General features: G+C 30.7%; 1 protein-coding gene across 2 annotated transcripts; it reads left to right on the forward strand.

Annotated features, from left to right (window-relative positions):
• The first annotated feature begins 57 nt into the window (after positions 1–57).
• On the forward strand, positions 58–17,039 carry LOC143085459 (uncharacterized). Of its 2 annotated transcripts, none has more exons than XM_076261808.1 (14): positions 58–152; positions 2,686–2,784; positions 3,200–3,308; positions 3,653–3,843; positions 4,538–5,893; positions 6,200–6,274; positions 6,709–6,805; positions 7,115–7,161; positions 7,780–7,907; positions 8,194–8,316; positions 8,963–9,346; positions 11,916–12,120; positions 12,424–12,527; positions 13,120–17,039. In XM_076261808.1, the coding sequence occupies exons 4-14, from the start codon at positions 3,687–3,689 to the stop codon at positions 13,234–13,236; spliced, it is 2,793 nt and encodes a 930-aa protein (XP_076117923.1). In that variant the 5' UTR covers positions 58–152; positions 2,686–2,784; positions 3,200–3,308; positions 3,653–3,686; the 3' UTR covers positions 13,237–17,039. The 2 variants fall into 2 exon arrangements, with proteins under 2 accessions (XP_076117923.1, XP_076117922.1); XM_076261807.1 differs by lacking the exon at positions 58–152 and adding an exon at positions 214–362.

Here is a 17,039-nt window from a genome sequence, read left to right on the forward strand (position 1 = left end):
GTTCAGACTCTAGTTCTACTTCCTGTTTCAGTTGGAAAATCGTCTGCTATTGTGTTTAAAACACAATTTGGCTTTTGTAATCAGAAATTACAGTCAAATATAATGTTAGGATACAGAAAAGACGTTATACCAAGAATATATACATTAAAAAGGTTAATCTTCATATAGAAAATGCAGAACTACCAATAATAGATACACGAAACATCATTTTGAGTTACCTCCCATATGTTATGCGGAACGTTTCTTGGTTTTTCTGATTTTCATTTTGTTTACAAATGACAGGATGGCAGAAGTGTCCAGGCCACCACCCCCTAAAAGACCAACGATAATACGTGCCCAGAATACGCACGATTCTGAAAAAGGTATCATTGTTGTTGGATGTCAAAGTCATTAATCAATTTATTACTTCTTGACTTTTCTATCCTTTGGCTTTACTTTTAGTGGCTTTAATAATAATATGAGGCAGGCATAAACTGTAAATGGGGACGAAGTCTGTATGAATTATATTTTTTGTAACTTACATATTTGTTAAAAAAAAGAAATGGAAATACCGTAATGTTTCCGATTTTGGTTCTGTTGTTAGGGATTTTAGTTGTGACGTTATTTAAGTTATGACGTCATATGCAATATGCAATGTAAACAAAGAAACGCTATCATCAGGTAACGTTTTTCCATATCAAGGAATTATTAAAAAATGAAATTAGTATTGCATTAGTATTGCATTCCTTCCTATTTTATACTAGACTGATATATTTTACTCAAAGTTTCATACAACATGTACAAACGAGACCGGAAAAAGGAAGTACATTGTAGATTTCTGCGCAGATGCGGGAATTCAAAACATGACATCAATAAAATTGAACGATTTTGAGTTCATTAGTACAATGAAAATTTCAGGAAAATTTTCCTAGATTTTTTTTTTTTTTTTATATTGATTTTTCTACTTTTATTGGGGACTTTGTCCCCATAATACCAAGGATTTGTCTTACTATACAAATCCTTGATAATACGCAACTTTGCAAGTACAATTTCCCCATTCACTACATCATTACATAGACAAATTGATAGAGTTCAAAAAATGAATGACTAACGTTTATATTTTATGGAGGGATAAGCCATGCTTATTTTGTCCTCAAATTTGGCCAACCTAATATTAGAGCAAGATATATCACAACGTTTTGTACTTAAAATGTCATGTCTCATGAAAACAGTACGGGTGCCACATGTGAAGCTGGATCTTCTGACCTCAGAGGCGGATCCAGAAATTTACACAAGTGGGGGCCCACTGGCTCCTTAGAGAATACCAGCTCCAGTCATGCTTCAGTATTTCCCTATATTATCAACCAAATTTTTCCCAGAAAAGGGGGGTTTAAATATTCCTCTGGACCTGCATGGAGCACCTGAAATCAATCTAAGTTTTTGGTGGGGTTCATTTTATTCAGTCTTGTTTTCTGTAATGTTGTGTTTAAATTAGTACTGTTGTTTATATTTCAGTTGTTTTTGGATTATTTACTTTAAATTTGTCAAGGAATGACTTATGATTCAAGTTATGAACTTAAATATTCCTTTGGTATCTTTTGCCTTTTCATATATAAAAAAGGAAATTTTGTACACTATTTACACAGAGATATATTCATCAATGTTTCATTGAAGTGTCTGTAAACTTAAGACTGCACTTCAAAATACAAATGTATATGTATTATTAAAAGAAAATTTAAGAGATCCTATTGCCTACTTAAGATTTTTTTTTACTTCTTATTTAAATATTATTTTTAGGGTTTAAATATATGCATCAAACACATGACACACTTAATGCCATAGTAATGGAAATATGAAACTGTTTTACAATATGTAACTCTTTAAAAATCTAGGTAAAATGAGTACGGTCAATGTGAATCACTTGAATTCTAAGATAGAAGAGGAAGATGAGATATTTTTATAAAAAATATTAGACAAAATATTTAAAGAACATCTTAATTTATTACAAAAATATTAAACAATGATTTTGAGAATCTTTAATAAAATTACAGCTTACTTATTGCCTTCAACAATGATCTAAACCCATTCCATATAGTACCGGTACACTTTAACAAATGTTTAACAAGCATTCTTACTTAAAAAAAAAACTAACAGTTTGATACAGGGACATGCATTATACCTGTGAACAAATCACAAACAAATAACAATTTGTAGACTGCAACCAACGACCAGTGAGTCTCTTACCTTGAGACACTGGTGTAAAAAATCAAGAACAAACTGTTAAAACAGTCCTAAAAGGCTTGACTCATCAGATTAGTACTAAGCACAAAAACAAGTAACAAAAAGACAAAGGCACAAAGAACTTATCTAAGTTTACTCACAGTTACTGAAAGCTGGTTCAGGGCCAATGTTCAATAAATAAACTTTGTTTTCCAATATAGCAATCAATACACCTCCAATAGATTTACATATTGTAGTTTAGAAACATAATAAGCAGTATGAGAAAAACTTGAACCAATGCTATGCCAAATATAAATGTGAAAGGATGAAGGGCCATAAGTATGTGGAATATGGTGAATTGTTATAAATTATAAGTGGAACTATTTATATGTTTGTTTGAATAGCAGAAAGAAATGATTACACAGGATTTAAATTAACAGAGATGTAAACTGATCTTCTATGTGATTGTATGTTGTTTTTTTTAAGACAATGACAATGATGTGGTACCAAGGAGACCTGTTCCACCTACTGGGGGAGGAAGACCGCCACCTAAACCACCTAACAGACCACCATCATTTAGAAAAGGTAACATTAACAAGTGTTAGGCAATATCAGGTAATAACACCAATGACAGGATAAGCAAAATTTATTCCAATGCATTTAGCATGAGCATTAAAAAAAAGTTGAAGGAATTTTTTCAAAAATAAATCTAAATTATTCATATGTTTATCATTTAGATTATCATGATTATATTTCAAGCAATTCCAACTAATTAAAAATTTACCTCACTCTGATCCTTTGAGAGAAGAATAACTTTTTGTTGCAGACATGAAGATTTTTTTATGTGTTGTCACAACTGAGATATTGAGAAATGAAAAAATAAAACTATCCAGAAAATAATGCAAGGGGAAGGATTTCATGAACATGGAGCTAATTGAAAGCCTTGAGTTCAAAATGGTTTATTAAGCAAATAAAATGTTCATGTAAAAACTGTTTTTAGATTCACATGAAAAGAAAGAAGAAACAGAGAATGTGGAATTAAGACATCCTGGAAACAAATCTGCTAGACCTTCTTCTGTTGGTAGTAAAGTTGACGGTGCTCCTAAAAGGTAATCAAATGAATTCATATGAGTAATATTCTTTTGTGATTGTTTGTTGTAAGATGTTTTTGTTAGAAGTTTGTAAAATTTCTCAATACTTTACTCAAGCCAAAACAGAGAGATGCAAAAAGCCTGTGTTGGGAGTCATTTTAAAATTATATAAAATAAGGAGATGTGGTATGATTTTGTATGAGACAACTATTCACTCTAGTCCAAACGAAGAGGATTTTAGGCTGCTATAGTTTACTGTACTGGGTTCAACAATAAGAATTTCTTTTTGTCACTACATAATGTGATATTGTAAATATATTTTTTTTTAAAACTGACGAAGCTTTTTTTTATATTTAAACCAGGAAGTTAGAAATAACTATTGTCTCAGCAAGACCAATGAGTGAAGTAGGTTTCAGAGATACATCTGCTATCAACACGCCATCATCAAAACCAGACTACAAAAAAGAATCGCCTAAACCAGCTCTTAAAATGGTACCACCTACATCACTTGTCCCTGTAAAGGGTTCCCTTCCTCCAAGACCATCAAAACCAGGTCAGTATCTCAAGAATTTATTGACGTTAGAGAAATACTTATACTTTGAGTATAATATCACATAGTGATGTACGAGTTATAGCTTTTAATTGAAGAATCTACTAATAATTGAAAATATGTTCAGTCAACTGTAATTTTCAATAATCTATGATTGGTCAAAGTTTTAAAAAAAATCTATTTAATGTTACTTTTTATAGAAATCTTTCGACACCTCTATGTTTATGTAAGTAATGGCTTGAGATAACCAGAACTTATCCATTTGTACATATCCACATTTTGATTTACAGTAATCTGTATTTATTTATCTCTATGTTAGGGTAATAATATGACATGAACAAGTATTACATAAGATTACAGTAAGTGTGTATCTAAATTCCTCATTTATTTGCATAAAACTGAACATGATTGTATTCAAAAATCAAATCAGTGCATTCTATCTGGTTATTCAATTAGTCAGTTATAATTTTCCAGTTGATTCCAAATACTAATCTCACACTATTCAAACATAGACTAGACTTAGTGAGATGTGTCAACTCTTCAGGTATTGACAGGAGATTCCCTGTATTGAAAAAAGATCTCCACATGAAAGACCCTATAGTAGGTTACAATAAGAGAAACCTCTTTAAAGATGATATTTGATACATCAGTAAAGTGATTTAATAGATTACATACTTCTTAACATGTGTATTTGCAGAATCTTTGCCACACCACAGACCACCACCACCAGTACCTACAAGAAAAGATGTTCCTCCACAGCAAGAAAATAAAAATCCAACCATTCTCAGGGCACCTGCATCACCCTCACCAAAACCACGCCCACAGAAGTCATCCCCTGAATCTCCATTGGCTAAACCTAGATCCAGTGTTCCTGCTCAAGAATCATCACCACCACTGAAACCTCGTAAAATACCGTCTGTTTCTACTCGTCCATTACCACCTACACCATCTCCCGACAATGGTGAATCAGATCTGGTTACAGAATCTCCAGCAAAACCTCAGCGATCATATACTTGGTCAGGTGAAAATGAGTCCGAAAATGTCTCCCAGTCTTCCATCTCTGACAAACCAAGGAGACCAACTATAATTCGTCCAGCAAAAATGAACAAAAGTATTGAGAAATCTCAAGACAACGATTCTAGTCAAAATGGGATATCTGTCTCATCCTCCCATCAAAAAGATAGTTTTCCCCCTCTTCAAATTAGAAATTCTGAAAAACCACCTGAAAATAAAGAAGAAGAGAAAGAAAACAAAAAAGATGATCATATTAACCAGAAAAATAAAAAGAATATGGATACTGAACCACATCATGTTGCAGAAGCTGATGAGAAAAAGAAACCTCCAATAGCTGCTAAACCCAAACCATCAGTTTTACCTAAACCTAAACTTAAACCACAAGCTAACGTTCACACAGAAGACGATAATCAGACTGCAAGTAAAGACCAGACTGAGCTAAACAATTTTAAAGACTCGGTAGTTTCAGATAAAGTTGAAATAAAGAAAACAAGAAAACCAACAATAATTAGAGCAAATGTACCTAAACAGCCTTCTGAAGAAACTGTACCGAAAATGGTTGAGGAATCCTCCAATGAAAATTTGGAAAAAGAAATCCCTGAGTATGCTGTTGTATTAAAGCCAGCAAAAAACAAATCAGAAATAAAACCTCCAATTATTTCATCTGTTCCATCAGAAAAACCTCCACCACCAGTCCCATCTAAAAGATTTACTCCATCGACTCCAAAATCTAAAGATGACTTAGAAATCCATAGGAATACAGAGACAGAAACAGTTCAACATAGACCTAAACCAATGGCTAGAGCTAGACCTATGACAATGGTGATAACATCATCTTCTAAAATGCAAACAACTATCCCGTCAAAACCACCACCGCCAAGTTTTCTGAGTCCTAATAAACCATCTCCTAATGTGGCAAGTCTGTCTAAGCCTCCTCCACCAGCAGTGCCACAACCCGCCAAACCACAATGTAATACCAGCAAACATCCACAACAAGAGGCTCCAGATGCTGATGCTGAATCAACCAGGCAAGAGAAAGGCAAGTCTTTGTGCAATAGATTTTTACAAGATGATGAAAAAGAGATAAAACTAATTTATTAAACAATGAGAAGAAGACGTTAATATAGTCTTTAAAATGTGTATACAAACCATCAACTTCTCCAAGAGTTGCTGGAAAACAAAAGTCTCAATTGGTAACTTTCTTTAAAATAGATCTTTATACCATATCTTTTTAATGGTAGATATTGTATTACTTAAATATTGTTTTAACATATGTACAATGATATTAGAACTTGTAATGGTGTTTTGAATTGATGTTTGATTTTTTTGTTTTTTGTTTTTTCAGTTCCACCACCAAGACCTTCTCCTGCAGCAAGACCGAAATCCATGTTCCATTCACGCAATATTCATTCAGATGAAGGTAAGTTTAGCAATGAAGTTGAAATAAATTTTGTTTTATATGGGCAATTAAAGTTTGTATATTGAAATCCAAAGTAGGAGGAATTGAGTTTTTAAAAAAATGAAATTTAGAAATACAAGAAAGTTTTCCTGTATACTAGAATTGACAAGACTATATTGTATATTCCATCTCTTCTTTTTACACATGAATGGTTGACCTTTATTTTAATTATTTCATTTTCTTCATAAAAGATAAAAAAAATTATCTTTTGATATCAGGAATATCAACCAATCTTATCTTGTGAAAACATTTCTACTTTCAATACCACAAGTTTAAAATTTTATATGTGAATCTAAAAAGCAGTTTTCTTTCTTACTTGTTTTGAGGAATTTTTTAGGAACAATTTACATAGGATATTAATGTCTTCTTAGTATAAAATGTGCTTTGTGTTTCAGAAAACCTAGAGGAATCAAAAGACAAACCAATAAGACCAAAAGCTGGTCCACTACGGCCATCACATGGACCAGTTAAGTCCCCTGAAACTGACAGTGGGTAAGAAAATAATTTTCAGTTTTGAAGTAATATTAACTGCTACTTGAACAAGATTTTCATTAAAAACAAGACACCAGTCAGCAACTCAGGAGTATATCTATTTGGTGTTCTTTAAAAAATTCATGTTGAAAATAATGTAGCTCTGTCAACAGTGATTACATAAAAAAAAATTGTTTAATCTCACTCAATAAGATTTTTGTAAGAAAGAATTATATATAATAAAAATACATTGCATTTCAATCTAAAATTGCTGTTTTTTTTTTTTTTTTTTTTATAAAAGTTACTTTAAAAATCTTTCTTTTTTTTCAGAAGCTCAACAATAGAGAAAGACAAGAAAATTCCTACTCCAATAGAGGGTAGATATTTTTATGATGCTTAGGAGACTTAATATTTTGTTAATTTGTTTACTTAATTTGCATATTTTTTTTATTTTTTTTCTTTCAATTTAGATGGATTCAGTTATTTTATTTTAAATCTCTTTTATTAATATAGCTCCTCACACCTTCAAGTATTTTTAATCCTTTGCTTCAAATAATTGAGTGTCTCAGTCAGTGGAAATCCAGAAAAGAGATTCAGAATAAGGACACACCAAATAGAAAGTATTATTTCCATTGGTTTAGATATAAAGATATAATGTACTGTACGAGTTAAAGTGAATACTAATGGACATATTTCTAAAAATAACAAAAAGTATCATATGAACAAAAAAATCATCTTTAATAGCAAGGCTAGTCATTTATACTGGTTTCTTGACTAAATTCTAACCTTTGCAAGGCAGAATGATAAAATTACCTTCACTTTTTGTAATTTTGATTACAACAAAAAATAAAACAGTATAATTGCATTACACCTATAAAAGCTAATCTCCACAAAATAGCACATCAGTGCTGAAGTGGCATTAAATACCATTCAATCAATAATTATATCTACATTTTACTAACACAATTAAAGGATTCAGTGCATTTTTGTTATAGAGCCAGGACCAGATCTACCCAGTAGACCAGGACCAGGTCATCCTCTATACCACTATATGTTATGTGTACCACATGGTCAGGCTATACATGATTACGATGGAGCTGGCCCAGATGATTTGTCTTTTAAGGTTAGTACAATTTATTTTTTATTAACTTTGACCAGAATCTGATTTTAGATCCAGAAACAGAGTTCAGTCATATTTATTAATCCAGTCTGAAAACATTTGTTTCTGGAAATTTCACAGTATTGATCTTAACAAAAGATTTTAATTTGAAACTGTATGTAAATGTTATTTAAATTACTACATTTATTTTATAAGGAATTCTGCAAAGAGAAAAGAGAGATATTATATACATTTGTATTTTCCAAATTATTTGATCTTGATAGTACGTATGAAAATCATTTCTCTGTAGGCTGATGATATAGTGATATTACACAAAAGAGTAGATGAGTCATGGCTGTATGGTCAGGTTGGTGAAGCTAAAGGAATGTTTCCTCAAAGTTTTATACACATACTTAGACCTTTTGATGGAGAGGTATGTATATGTATGTTAGACTTAAATTTTTATTGTAAAAGACCTCTTTCTTTTTTATGTCCTTCACTGGGAGCTGGGAAAGTTGTCAATTTTACTTGCCTTTATGGCATCATTTACCAGGTAGAGGAGATTGTATGTATCCCTGCACTATTAACTTTCAACAAGTGATTTAGTGATTGTCATTGTGCCAGATACACTAGAAATCATAGTTGTCCTTTAGTACTGATGATAGTAGTGCAGATTATCAACTATAGGAATTTGATTTGCCGAATAATTTGTGCAACATAGCATCCTATTTCTCTTAACCACTTGCTCAACATGGAAATGAATGTAATCATGCCCCTTAATGCACGAATGATGTTCGCTATAACCAAAGTTTTTGACGGAAAAATGCATCTGTCTCAAAACTGTCTATTGTTCTTACTGATCACTCAAAGGGCTGTTATGAAATTATCTCATCACTTGACATCTTCCATCTGTTGTAAACAATTAAGTGTTTTATTGCGTCATTAGATTGCAGCTGTCTCATTAGTGTATACACATCCCAATCATTTTTTTTTTCATTTTTTAGTGGGTTTTTTTTCAATGACTTCTATAATGGCTATATCTCTACTTTCCCATGTTGCTTATGTCATTTTTATTGTAGGTAACTCCACTACCATCACCTTTAGGAAGTAAGACATCAGACAGTGATTCATCTCCAGCTACATCTGTTAAAGAGAAAGTAGATACGATCAAAACTGGTCCCCGGTGTGTGGCAAGGTTTGACTTTGATGGAGAAGGAGTAGAAGATCTTTGTTTTGAGGAAGGAGATTACATACGACTGATAGAGAAAGTAGATAGTGAATGGGTTAGAGGAGATCTGGGTGGTAAAGTTGGCATATTTCCTCTGACATTTGTGGAAGTGATTGAAGATTTGCCAGATCTTGCCAGTGATGGGATGAATGAAATGGTACAGTCGGAAGAACCATTTCATGTGAAAGAAACTGAAGATACTAATATAAGACAACATGAAGACAATTGGAATAAGGTACACATTTGTAAATGTTTTTGGAAAGATTAGAACTTGTTCTAAATCTTTACTTAGGCACCGGCCGTCCTAACAACAGGACAGGTTAGCTACTGTTACTAAATGTATTCACACTGAAATATAGTTCCCTATGGTCCTGATGTATGTGCACATAATACACATATAAACTGAAAAAAACTGGGTATATTATTGGAGCAGTTCATTCAAGAATGTATGTCATTAAGGTGTGTTGATGTGCAGGCTTTTTAAAAAACATTTTGATTAGGTAACTGGGTATTGATTCAACTAGTATGATTGACAACTGTCATTATCACTAAACAAATCAGAGACAAGGTGGACCTTTAATTACAATGCCCCACCTCCTAAACTGCCAATCAAATTGACCACATTACCTATCAACCTCAGTCTTTCATAATTATACAGACCACTCAATATAATTCTTAATACACAAGTATTTGACCTCATAATTGAATACACAAATGTGTATATTAGATGTTTGATATTTATAAGGATAATAGATTATTTATTGCCAATTACTTTTGATCTACATTACATAAAGTGATTCTGTAAATTATATCTGAAAGATAAATGATTAATGGATTAACAAGATCTTAAAAAAATTAAATATGAATATAAATATGAATAAATAAAAGGTATTCAAGTAAGGCCTATAATTTACTTGATAAATTTCCAATAATCATCTGTAATTAATCAACTTACAATTAAATTAGTACACTTTTTTTTATCAGGAATTGGCTTGAAACAGTTTAAAAATTTTAAAACTTTTAATTATAACAAACCATTGTTTATTAGTTTATTTCCCATCAATCATTATGTCTATTTTAGTCATTTGAGTTTTTATTAGAAGTGAATATATATTTTTGCAAACAAGAAAGAATCCACATTTCAATAAGATAAGTTTTTTAATTGGTTTACGTTGAAAAAGTACATTTTCAATGCCCTGTGTTGAAAAATACTTTAAAAATTGATCAAAAGGCACTCTAAAACTTTTAATCTTCAATGCCATATAACCTCTGTTTCAACTTACAAAATGCCCCAAAACAACATTTTTCAATTTTTTTGTTGACACTTTAAAGTTTTAAGCTGTTGGTCCAGATTTATGTCTTACAAGGATAGTTGGTAACATTTACTAGAAGAATTTTTGTATTTTTTTGTTTTTTTGAAACATGTTCAGAACCGGCAACATACATGACATAATTTCGATAAGATATAAACTGCAGTTTAAATAAAATTGTGCAAATTAAGAGACCCATATTATTTAATTTGACTGCTCATTTTATCCTCATACTGGAAAAGCAGGTTTCCTTCTAAAGACCTGCTGTAAATGCAATTTTCAGCAATTATAGTGCTTTATAAATGTTCATTTTTCCCCACCATACCTTAATATGAAATAATTCAAACTACTCTTCTAATCTTTCCATGAGTGATTTCCATCACTTTGATTAAATGTTATGAGCTAATTTCTTTTAAATGCATGTAGAGTAAGACTGGTTAGCTTGCTTGCTTTGTTTCTATATGTATTATACAATTATAATTGGGATAACATCAAATTTCAATATAATACATACAAGTTTAACTATGCCTGTCTATAATGTTTGCAGATGTCAATTTTAATTACAATGCTTGAGCTTACATTTATATAAGCAAAGCAAGCAAGCCAACCAAAGTCTTACTCCACAAGCATTAGGAAGTTAGCTCTAAATGCAGATTACAGCATGAAAAAATTAAAATTACTGTATGTAAAAAAAGGTAGCCAAACTATTAACATTTAAGGTGCTGAACACATGGTTTATAAGCAATAGGTTAAACTAATTAAACAGATTACAAAATGAAGAAAATAGACTCTTGCATATTAAAAACTGAATTCATAAATAAATGTGTGCATTTATCATTGCGAATCATTTACCTGTGGCAAAAATGGAAAATCTAAATAATATAAGTAAGTAAGTAAGTAAGTAGTAAGTAAATTTTATTTATATTCGGGCATGATATGTACAATTCAACAAGGTAAACATGAGCTCTGTAGAGCTCTTAACCGACTTGATATTAAAAACAAATAACAAATTACAAATTATCATAATATGGTTGCAAATATTACAAGAAATAAATCTACAGCTGCAATTTTGAATGCAAGTTTTCATTATTAGGAACCTGATAGTGTTGCATTATTAAAACATCAACCAATAACCAAATTTGCAGTAAAAAAATGCTTGAATGATTACTGTTACCAAAATTAACTTAAAAAGTATCAACATGGAAGCTCTAAAGTGGACCTAGGTTAAGTTAAATAACTCTCAAATGATTATGGTATGTTTCTATTTACTAACTTGCAACTATTGTTTAAAAAAAGGAGTTTATTTTAACTCTATTCCACCCAAATGTTTAAATAACATTGTGATCGATTGTACTCTTAAAATCATATTTATACAGTTATCTCCCTTTATCAAGCTGTTTTAAAATTATTTCTTTGTTAGGCAGGATTCTTTTGAAATTTTGAAAAATGTGCATAATCCATAAAATTTAAAAGAGACTTTTTTTTCAATTTCAGTTAGAGGATAAATGTTTGTGGTGTGAATCCATTGCAGATTTTCCTGGTGAAAGTCCAGATGATTTGAGTTTTAATGAAGGAGACATTATAGAGATCATAGCAGAAATAGATGAAAATTGGATGAAAGGAAGATTAAAAGATAGGGAAGGCATATTTCCTGCAAGCTTTGTTATAAGAATAGATAACCCTAGTCCTGAAATTATCGGTAAGGGTACATGATGAAATCAGCAAATAATTCTGTTTAGATGTATTTGATAATGTATCTTTTAAAGGCACAATTAGTCTTCTGTAAAATTTCATGTTCAAATAAGATTGAAATATTTGTATAAAGTACCTTTCAGAAACTAAATAAAAGAAGTAATCTAACAACTTTTATAACCATAAGACAGCCAGTAATATTAAAAGTTTTCTTCTTCACAGAAAAAAATGCATTTTGATAATAAATTAATTTAATCACAGCAGTGAATATTAAAAGATGATTCTAATTATTCATATTTTATACATTAAGGTTCACCAATGAAACATGAAGAAGTTGGAAAAGTGGAAGAAGAAACAATTGGAGAAGCAATATATGATTTTGATGGAGAAAATGACAAGGAATTATCTTTCAAGGTTTGGTTTTTTCTTTATTTTTTTATTATATTGTAGTGATTTAACCATATTTAGACATTTCAACAACTTCATGAATTACTCTTTCAGCAATCATTTAGATAGGTGAATTGTCTACCATGTAGATTACAAGGAAAAAAAGAGAGAAACTGAAGATGGCCAGTGGTTTAAACATGTAATAAAATTGATAATGAAAATATGTTCCCTGTTGAAATTTTTACACTTCCAAGTATTATTCAATGAAGTAGTTTTTATTATTTATCTGAAGTAACTTGGAACAAATTTTTCAAAGAAAAAAAATTACTTGAAATTGAACGAACATAATTATTTATTGCTGTTACAAAGTTCACCACTTGTTAATGTAATCACTTGAAGATTTCCTATTATAATAAGACACATCAATTTGACAAGGACTGAAATTTAGGTCACAATGAAGATATTTTATGGGATTAAGGCTTATCATAAAAAATGATCAGGTCAACCTTCTTTTGTTAAAAACATATATAAGTTTATAGCTAACAGTTACTTGACTGCCCATTGACCTTTTTAAGGAGATATTCACATACAGCTTAAGAAATGATATTTTGTTTTATAGACTGGAGACCAGATCAGACTAGGGACCAGAGTAGACGGAGCTGAAGACTGGCAGTGGGGAGAATTAAATGGACAAACTGGAATTTTTCCTGCAGCTTTTATACAAATTCTCAGCTGATTGTTGTTTCTGCTTAGCCATAAATTCACCGCTATGTTTGAGGGAACAAAACTAGGAGTTACTATTAAATTCAGAGACCAGAAATATGTTCATTGTGGGACCAATGATATAGTGAAAATTTAGTTGGACCAAAATGTCTGTGATACCATAAATCCATAAATAATAAATGTTGATAATAATTAACATTGAACCTAAAAAAAGTTAAGAGAAATATTTTGAACTAGCAATAGATTTTATGGTTATTGACACTTTTATCTCCAATTTATTAATGCAAAAGAAAATCCTGAAAATATTTTTATTTTAATTGTTTTCATGGTTATGTTGGCAGTTGATTTAAAACTTCTTTTTTTTTAAAGCAATGAAATGCTTAAATTTAGAAATGATTTTTCTCTATGCCGAAATTATTAGAGAAACAGGTTACACATGTATCTAGATTGCTCACTTTTTTTCAACAAAACTTTTTATAAAAATTTATAAGCAACTAACTTAATATCACTGAAAAAATAACCAATATAAGCCATCATGAAATTTCAGTTAAGAATGGAAACCATAAGCAATAGTTAATAATTGTGTGAATTAACAAATTTTGTATTTTAGTGTATATCTAGTCACCATTATATTGGTAAATAATAGTTTTGTAAACAAGTAATTGAAGATATGTGCCTTTACTTTTGAAAGTTATGCATTTATATGATATGAGATGTTTCAATAAGTGCTTCAAAATTTCACCATTTTTTCCAAATAAGAGCATATAATACAGTAGCAGAGCAAGTTAATCATGCATCATAATTTTAAAAAAACTTAGATTTGAACTGTAGGATTTTTTTTTTAAAGCTTATTATACCCCCGCTTTAAAAAAAGGGGGGGTATACTGTTTTACCTCTGTCTGTCCTTCCGTCAGTCAGTCCGTCCGTCCCATGAATATTTTTCGTCGCATTTTTCTCAGGAACTACAATACAAGGATTTCCGAAATTTGGTTTCAGGGTTTATCTAAGTCAGCTATACCGTGTGATGCGTTTTCAGATTGATCACTTGACAACTTCCTGTTTACCGAACACTTGTATGATTTTACACATGATAGCCAAGTTGAAAATTTTCGTCACATTTTTCTCAGGAACTACAATACAAGGATTTCTGAAATTTGATTTCAGGATTTATATAAGTCAGCTATACCGTGTGATGCGTTTTCAGATTCATCAGCGTTTTCAGATTCATCACTCGACAACTTCCTGTTTACCGAACACTTGCATATTTTTACACTATTAATATTATCCACTTGTGGCAAGGAGTATCATCAGTGAGCAGTAGCTCGCAGTTTCACTTGTTTTTAGCAGACATGATGGACTAGTAATCCTAAACAGAGGGCCCACATGGGGTTTTTGATTATGTGATTACTTGGCCGTTTTTTTAATGATTATTTGATTATTAAGCCAAATATTTCATGATTATTTGATTACCTAGGACTGTATTTTTAGTTTATGATTATTTGATTACTAAAGATAAGCAAATATTTAATGATTATGTGATTATATTGGCAAAAAAATGGTGATTATGTGATTACTAGGACCCCCCATGAGGGGCCTCTAAACACAAAAGAATAATTAACCAACAAATAGAGTTATCTTTTTTTTCCAATGTAAGTTGTGATTTTTTTCAAAAGTATTGTGAAATTTCATGTTTTTACTTCATGAACGCAAAATTAAACTTGATCTTCAAAAGAAAGCCATGAAAGTATACATGTACTTTTCTTTCCATATTTCAAAAGTAACAAGTATTGACCTTATCTTGAGCAAAAACATTAACATAGGATCTAGTCTGTTTTATATGCTTTTGTTTTAAATTTATGATGGTGAAATCAAACATAATATTCACAGTGCAATAGGCACCTGCTAGTAATAATGTACAGTACAACAAACCCTGCTCAAAAAGATGTATTTCGAGAAAATTTATATATTACCCTCAAGAAGTACATTCTTTATATTGTTTTTTGGTCACAACTTTTGTATCATCTTATACTTTTTATATTCAAAGGGATCAAAGCAAAATGTTTTTTTAGAATTTTTATGTCTTTAAAAATTATTGTGTATCAATTGTTTGATTATATTTAGAAGAATATGTATATTATCAGATATGGTGCTATAAATTCATGTTTGTATTGTTTTGAAATAATTGTATGAATTATGTTTTAAAAACATAACCAGTGATAAAGTGTGATAAATGTTGCAGATGATACACAGAACAATAATGTCTCATAACATCATTAACTTTGGAAGACAATATTTCTTAGTCTTTAGATGAAATCTCAAATTGTCTGACTTTTTCTGTAAATATTTATAATTGGATCTTCTGTCTCTTATTTAGAAATCCAAAGTTTTGGTTAAGCTTTGCTTATCATTTGATGCATCATGGCCACAGTAAAATCATGAATTAATTTTTCATTTACATGTGGTTTTGGTTGAGCTTTGCCTTTAAATGTCGGTTTAAATGAATTTAAATGAAATTAAAATTCTAATGCAACAACATTTGTTACATTCATTTTGATTGGATAATGTCACTTATTTACATGGCATCAATTGACAATTGATGCTATGGGACGTTCCCGCAAGCGCAGACAGCATAGGACAGACTTTAAATACATGTTTTAACGTTATTTTCTGTCAGTTTCATTAGAATGGAGATAACAATATTGTATTTTAAGCTCCGATGGCATCAGTTGGGGATTTGATGGTCGCAAATACCCATTTACTGTGTCCGCTAACGCGTCGCCAGTAAACTTAATTTGCGATCATCAAATCCCCAATTGATGCCGTCTAAGCTTAAAATACAATAAAGTTATCTCCTAAATAACAGTTTGGGTATAAGCTGTCAAACACAACAGCCTTCTTTCAATATTTCTTTTGGAGTTTTCATTGTGTGTAGATTATAGATTTTTCTTCCAGAAAAGACATCTAAAAATCATCTGGAAAATTGAATGTACCACTATTTCAGGATGATAGTTGTGGCAAAAATAAGAACTTGTTTCAATTATGAATTTTTTCATGCCACAAAAGAGTAAGGTATCCAAGTATTTGTATTGACTAAAAGTCAATATCTCATAGTTGCAGTATTGCAATATAATTCTCATTTTTACCAGTAAAGTGAATCGAAAACGTTTTTGTGAGTCAGTTGTTGACCTTACAGAACCTATAAAAGAAATTGGGCAACTATTCATTGTTATTGAAAATATTATCAAAGCGTAGAAGCTATTTAGAAATTAGATATTTTTACAGAATTTTTAGATTTTTTTTAGAAAGATCTGTATACATGTCAGCTTGTGCTGCTGCTTCATTGAATTTTGTTGTTATTAAGAGGGACTGGTGTTAGTGATTTTACATTGTTATTTGCTATTTTGAAAATTTTTGTTGCATTTTATAATTGTTTGTTAGGTTTTTTTTTGCAATTTCAATTTGCTAGTTTTTAGAACCATGAACAAGGGCTCTACTTTGGAAAGCTACTAACTTTAATCACTGCCTAGATGTCACACAGCCTTTGAACAATATTCTCTTAGTTTTCAGCAATTTGTTTGGTTTTTCCTTATTTCTAGTTTTAAGTATACATAAAATCACAGTAGAAAATGATAGAAGACATAGAAATTAATGGAGTTTAATATGTTATATATTTCATATGTCTATGGAATATCAGTATTCTGTTATAAATTTGTATGACCCCATATGATATCATCCTAATTTATTTAATCATCTGTGATATTTGCATGTTTCCATAGAATCATGAGGTGCATAATAAAAGCTGAAATTTGAAGAAAA

The sequence above is a fragment of the Mytilus galloprovincialis genome, chromosome 8, assembly GCF_965363235.1.
Source record: "Mytilus galloprovincialis chromosome 8, xbMytGall1.hap1.1, whole genome shotgun sequence".
Classification (NCBI taxonomy): Eukaryota; Metazoa; Mollusca; class Bivalvia; order Mytilida; family Mytilidae; genus Mytilus; species Mytilus galloprovincialis.

Coding starts and splice junctions, on each gene's coding strand:
- LOC143085459 (XM_076261807.1), top strand. CDS start 284: ATGGCAGAAGTGTCCAGGCCACCACCCCCTAAAAGACCAACGATAATA. Junction 7,162..7,779: donor AATTCCTACTCCAATAGAGG/GTAGATATTTTT, acceptor TTTTTGTTATAG/AGCCAGGACCAGATCTACCC. Junction 12,121..12,423: donor CCCTAGTCCTGAAATTATCG/GTAAGGGTACAT, acceptor TTATACATTAAG/GTTCACCAATGAAACATGAA.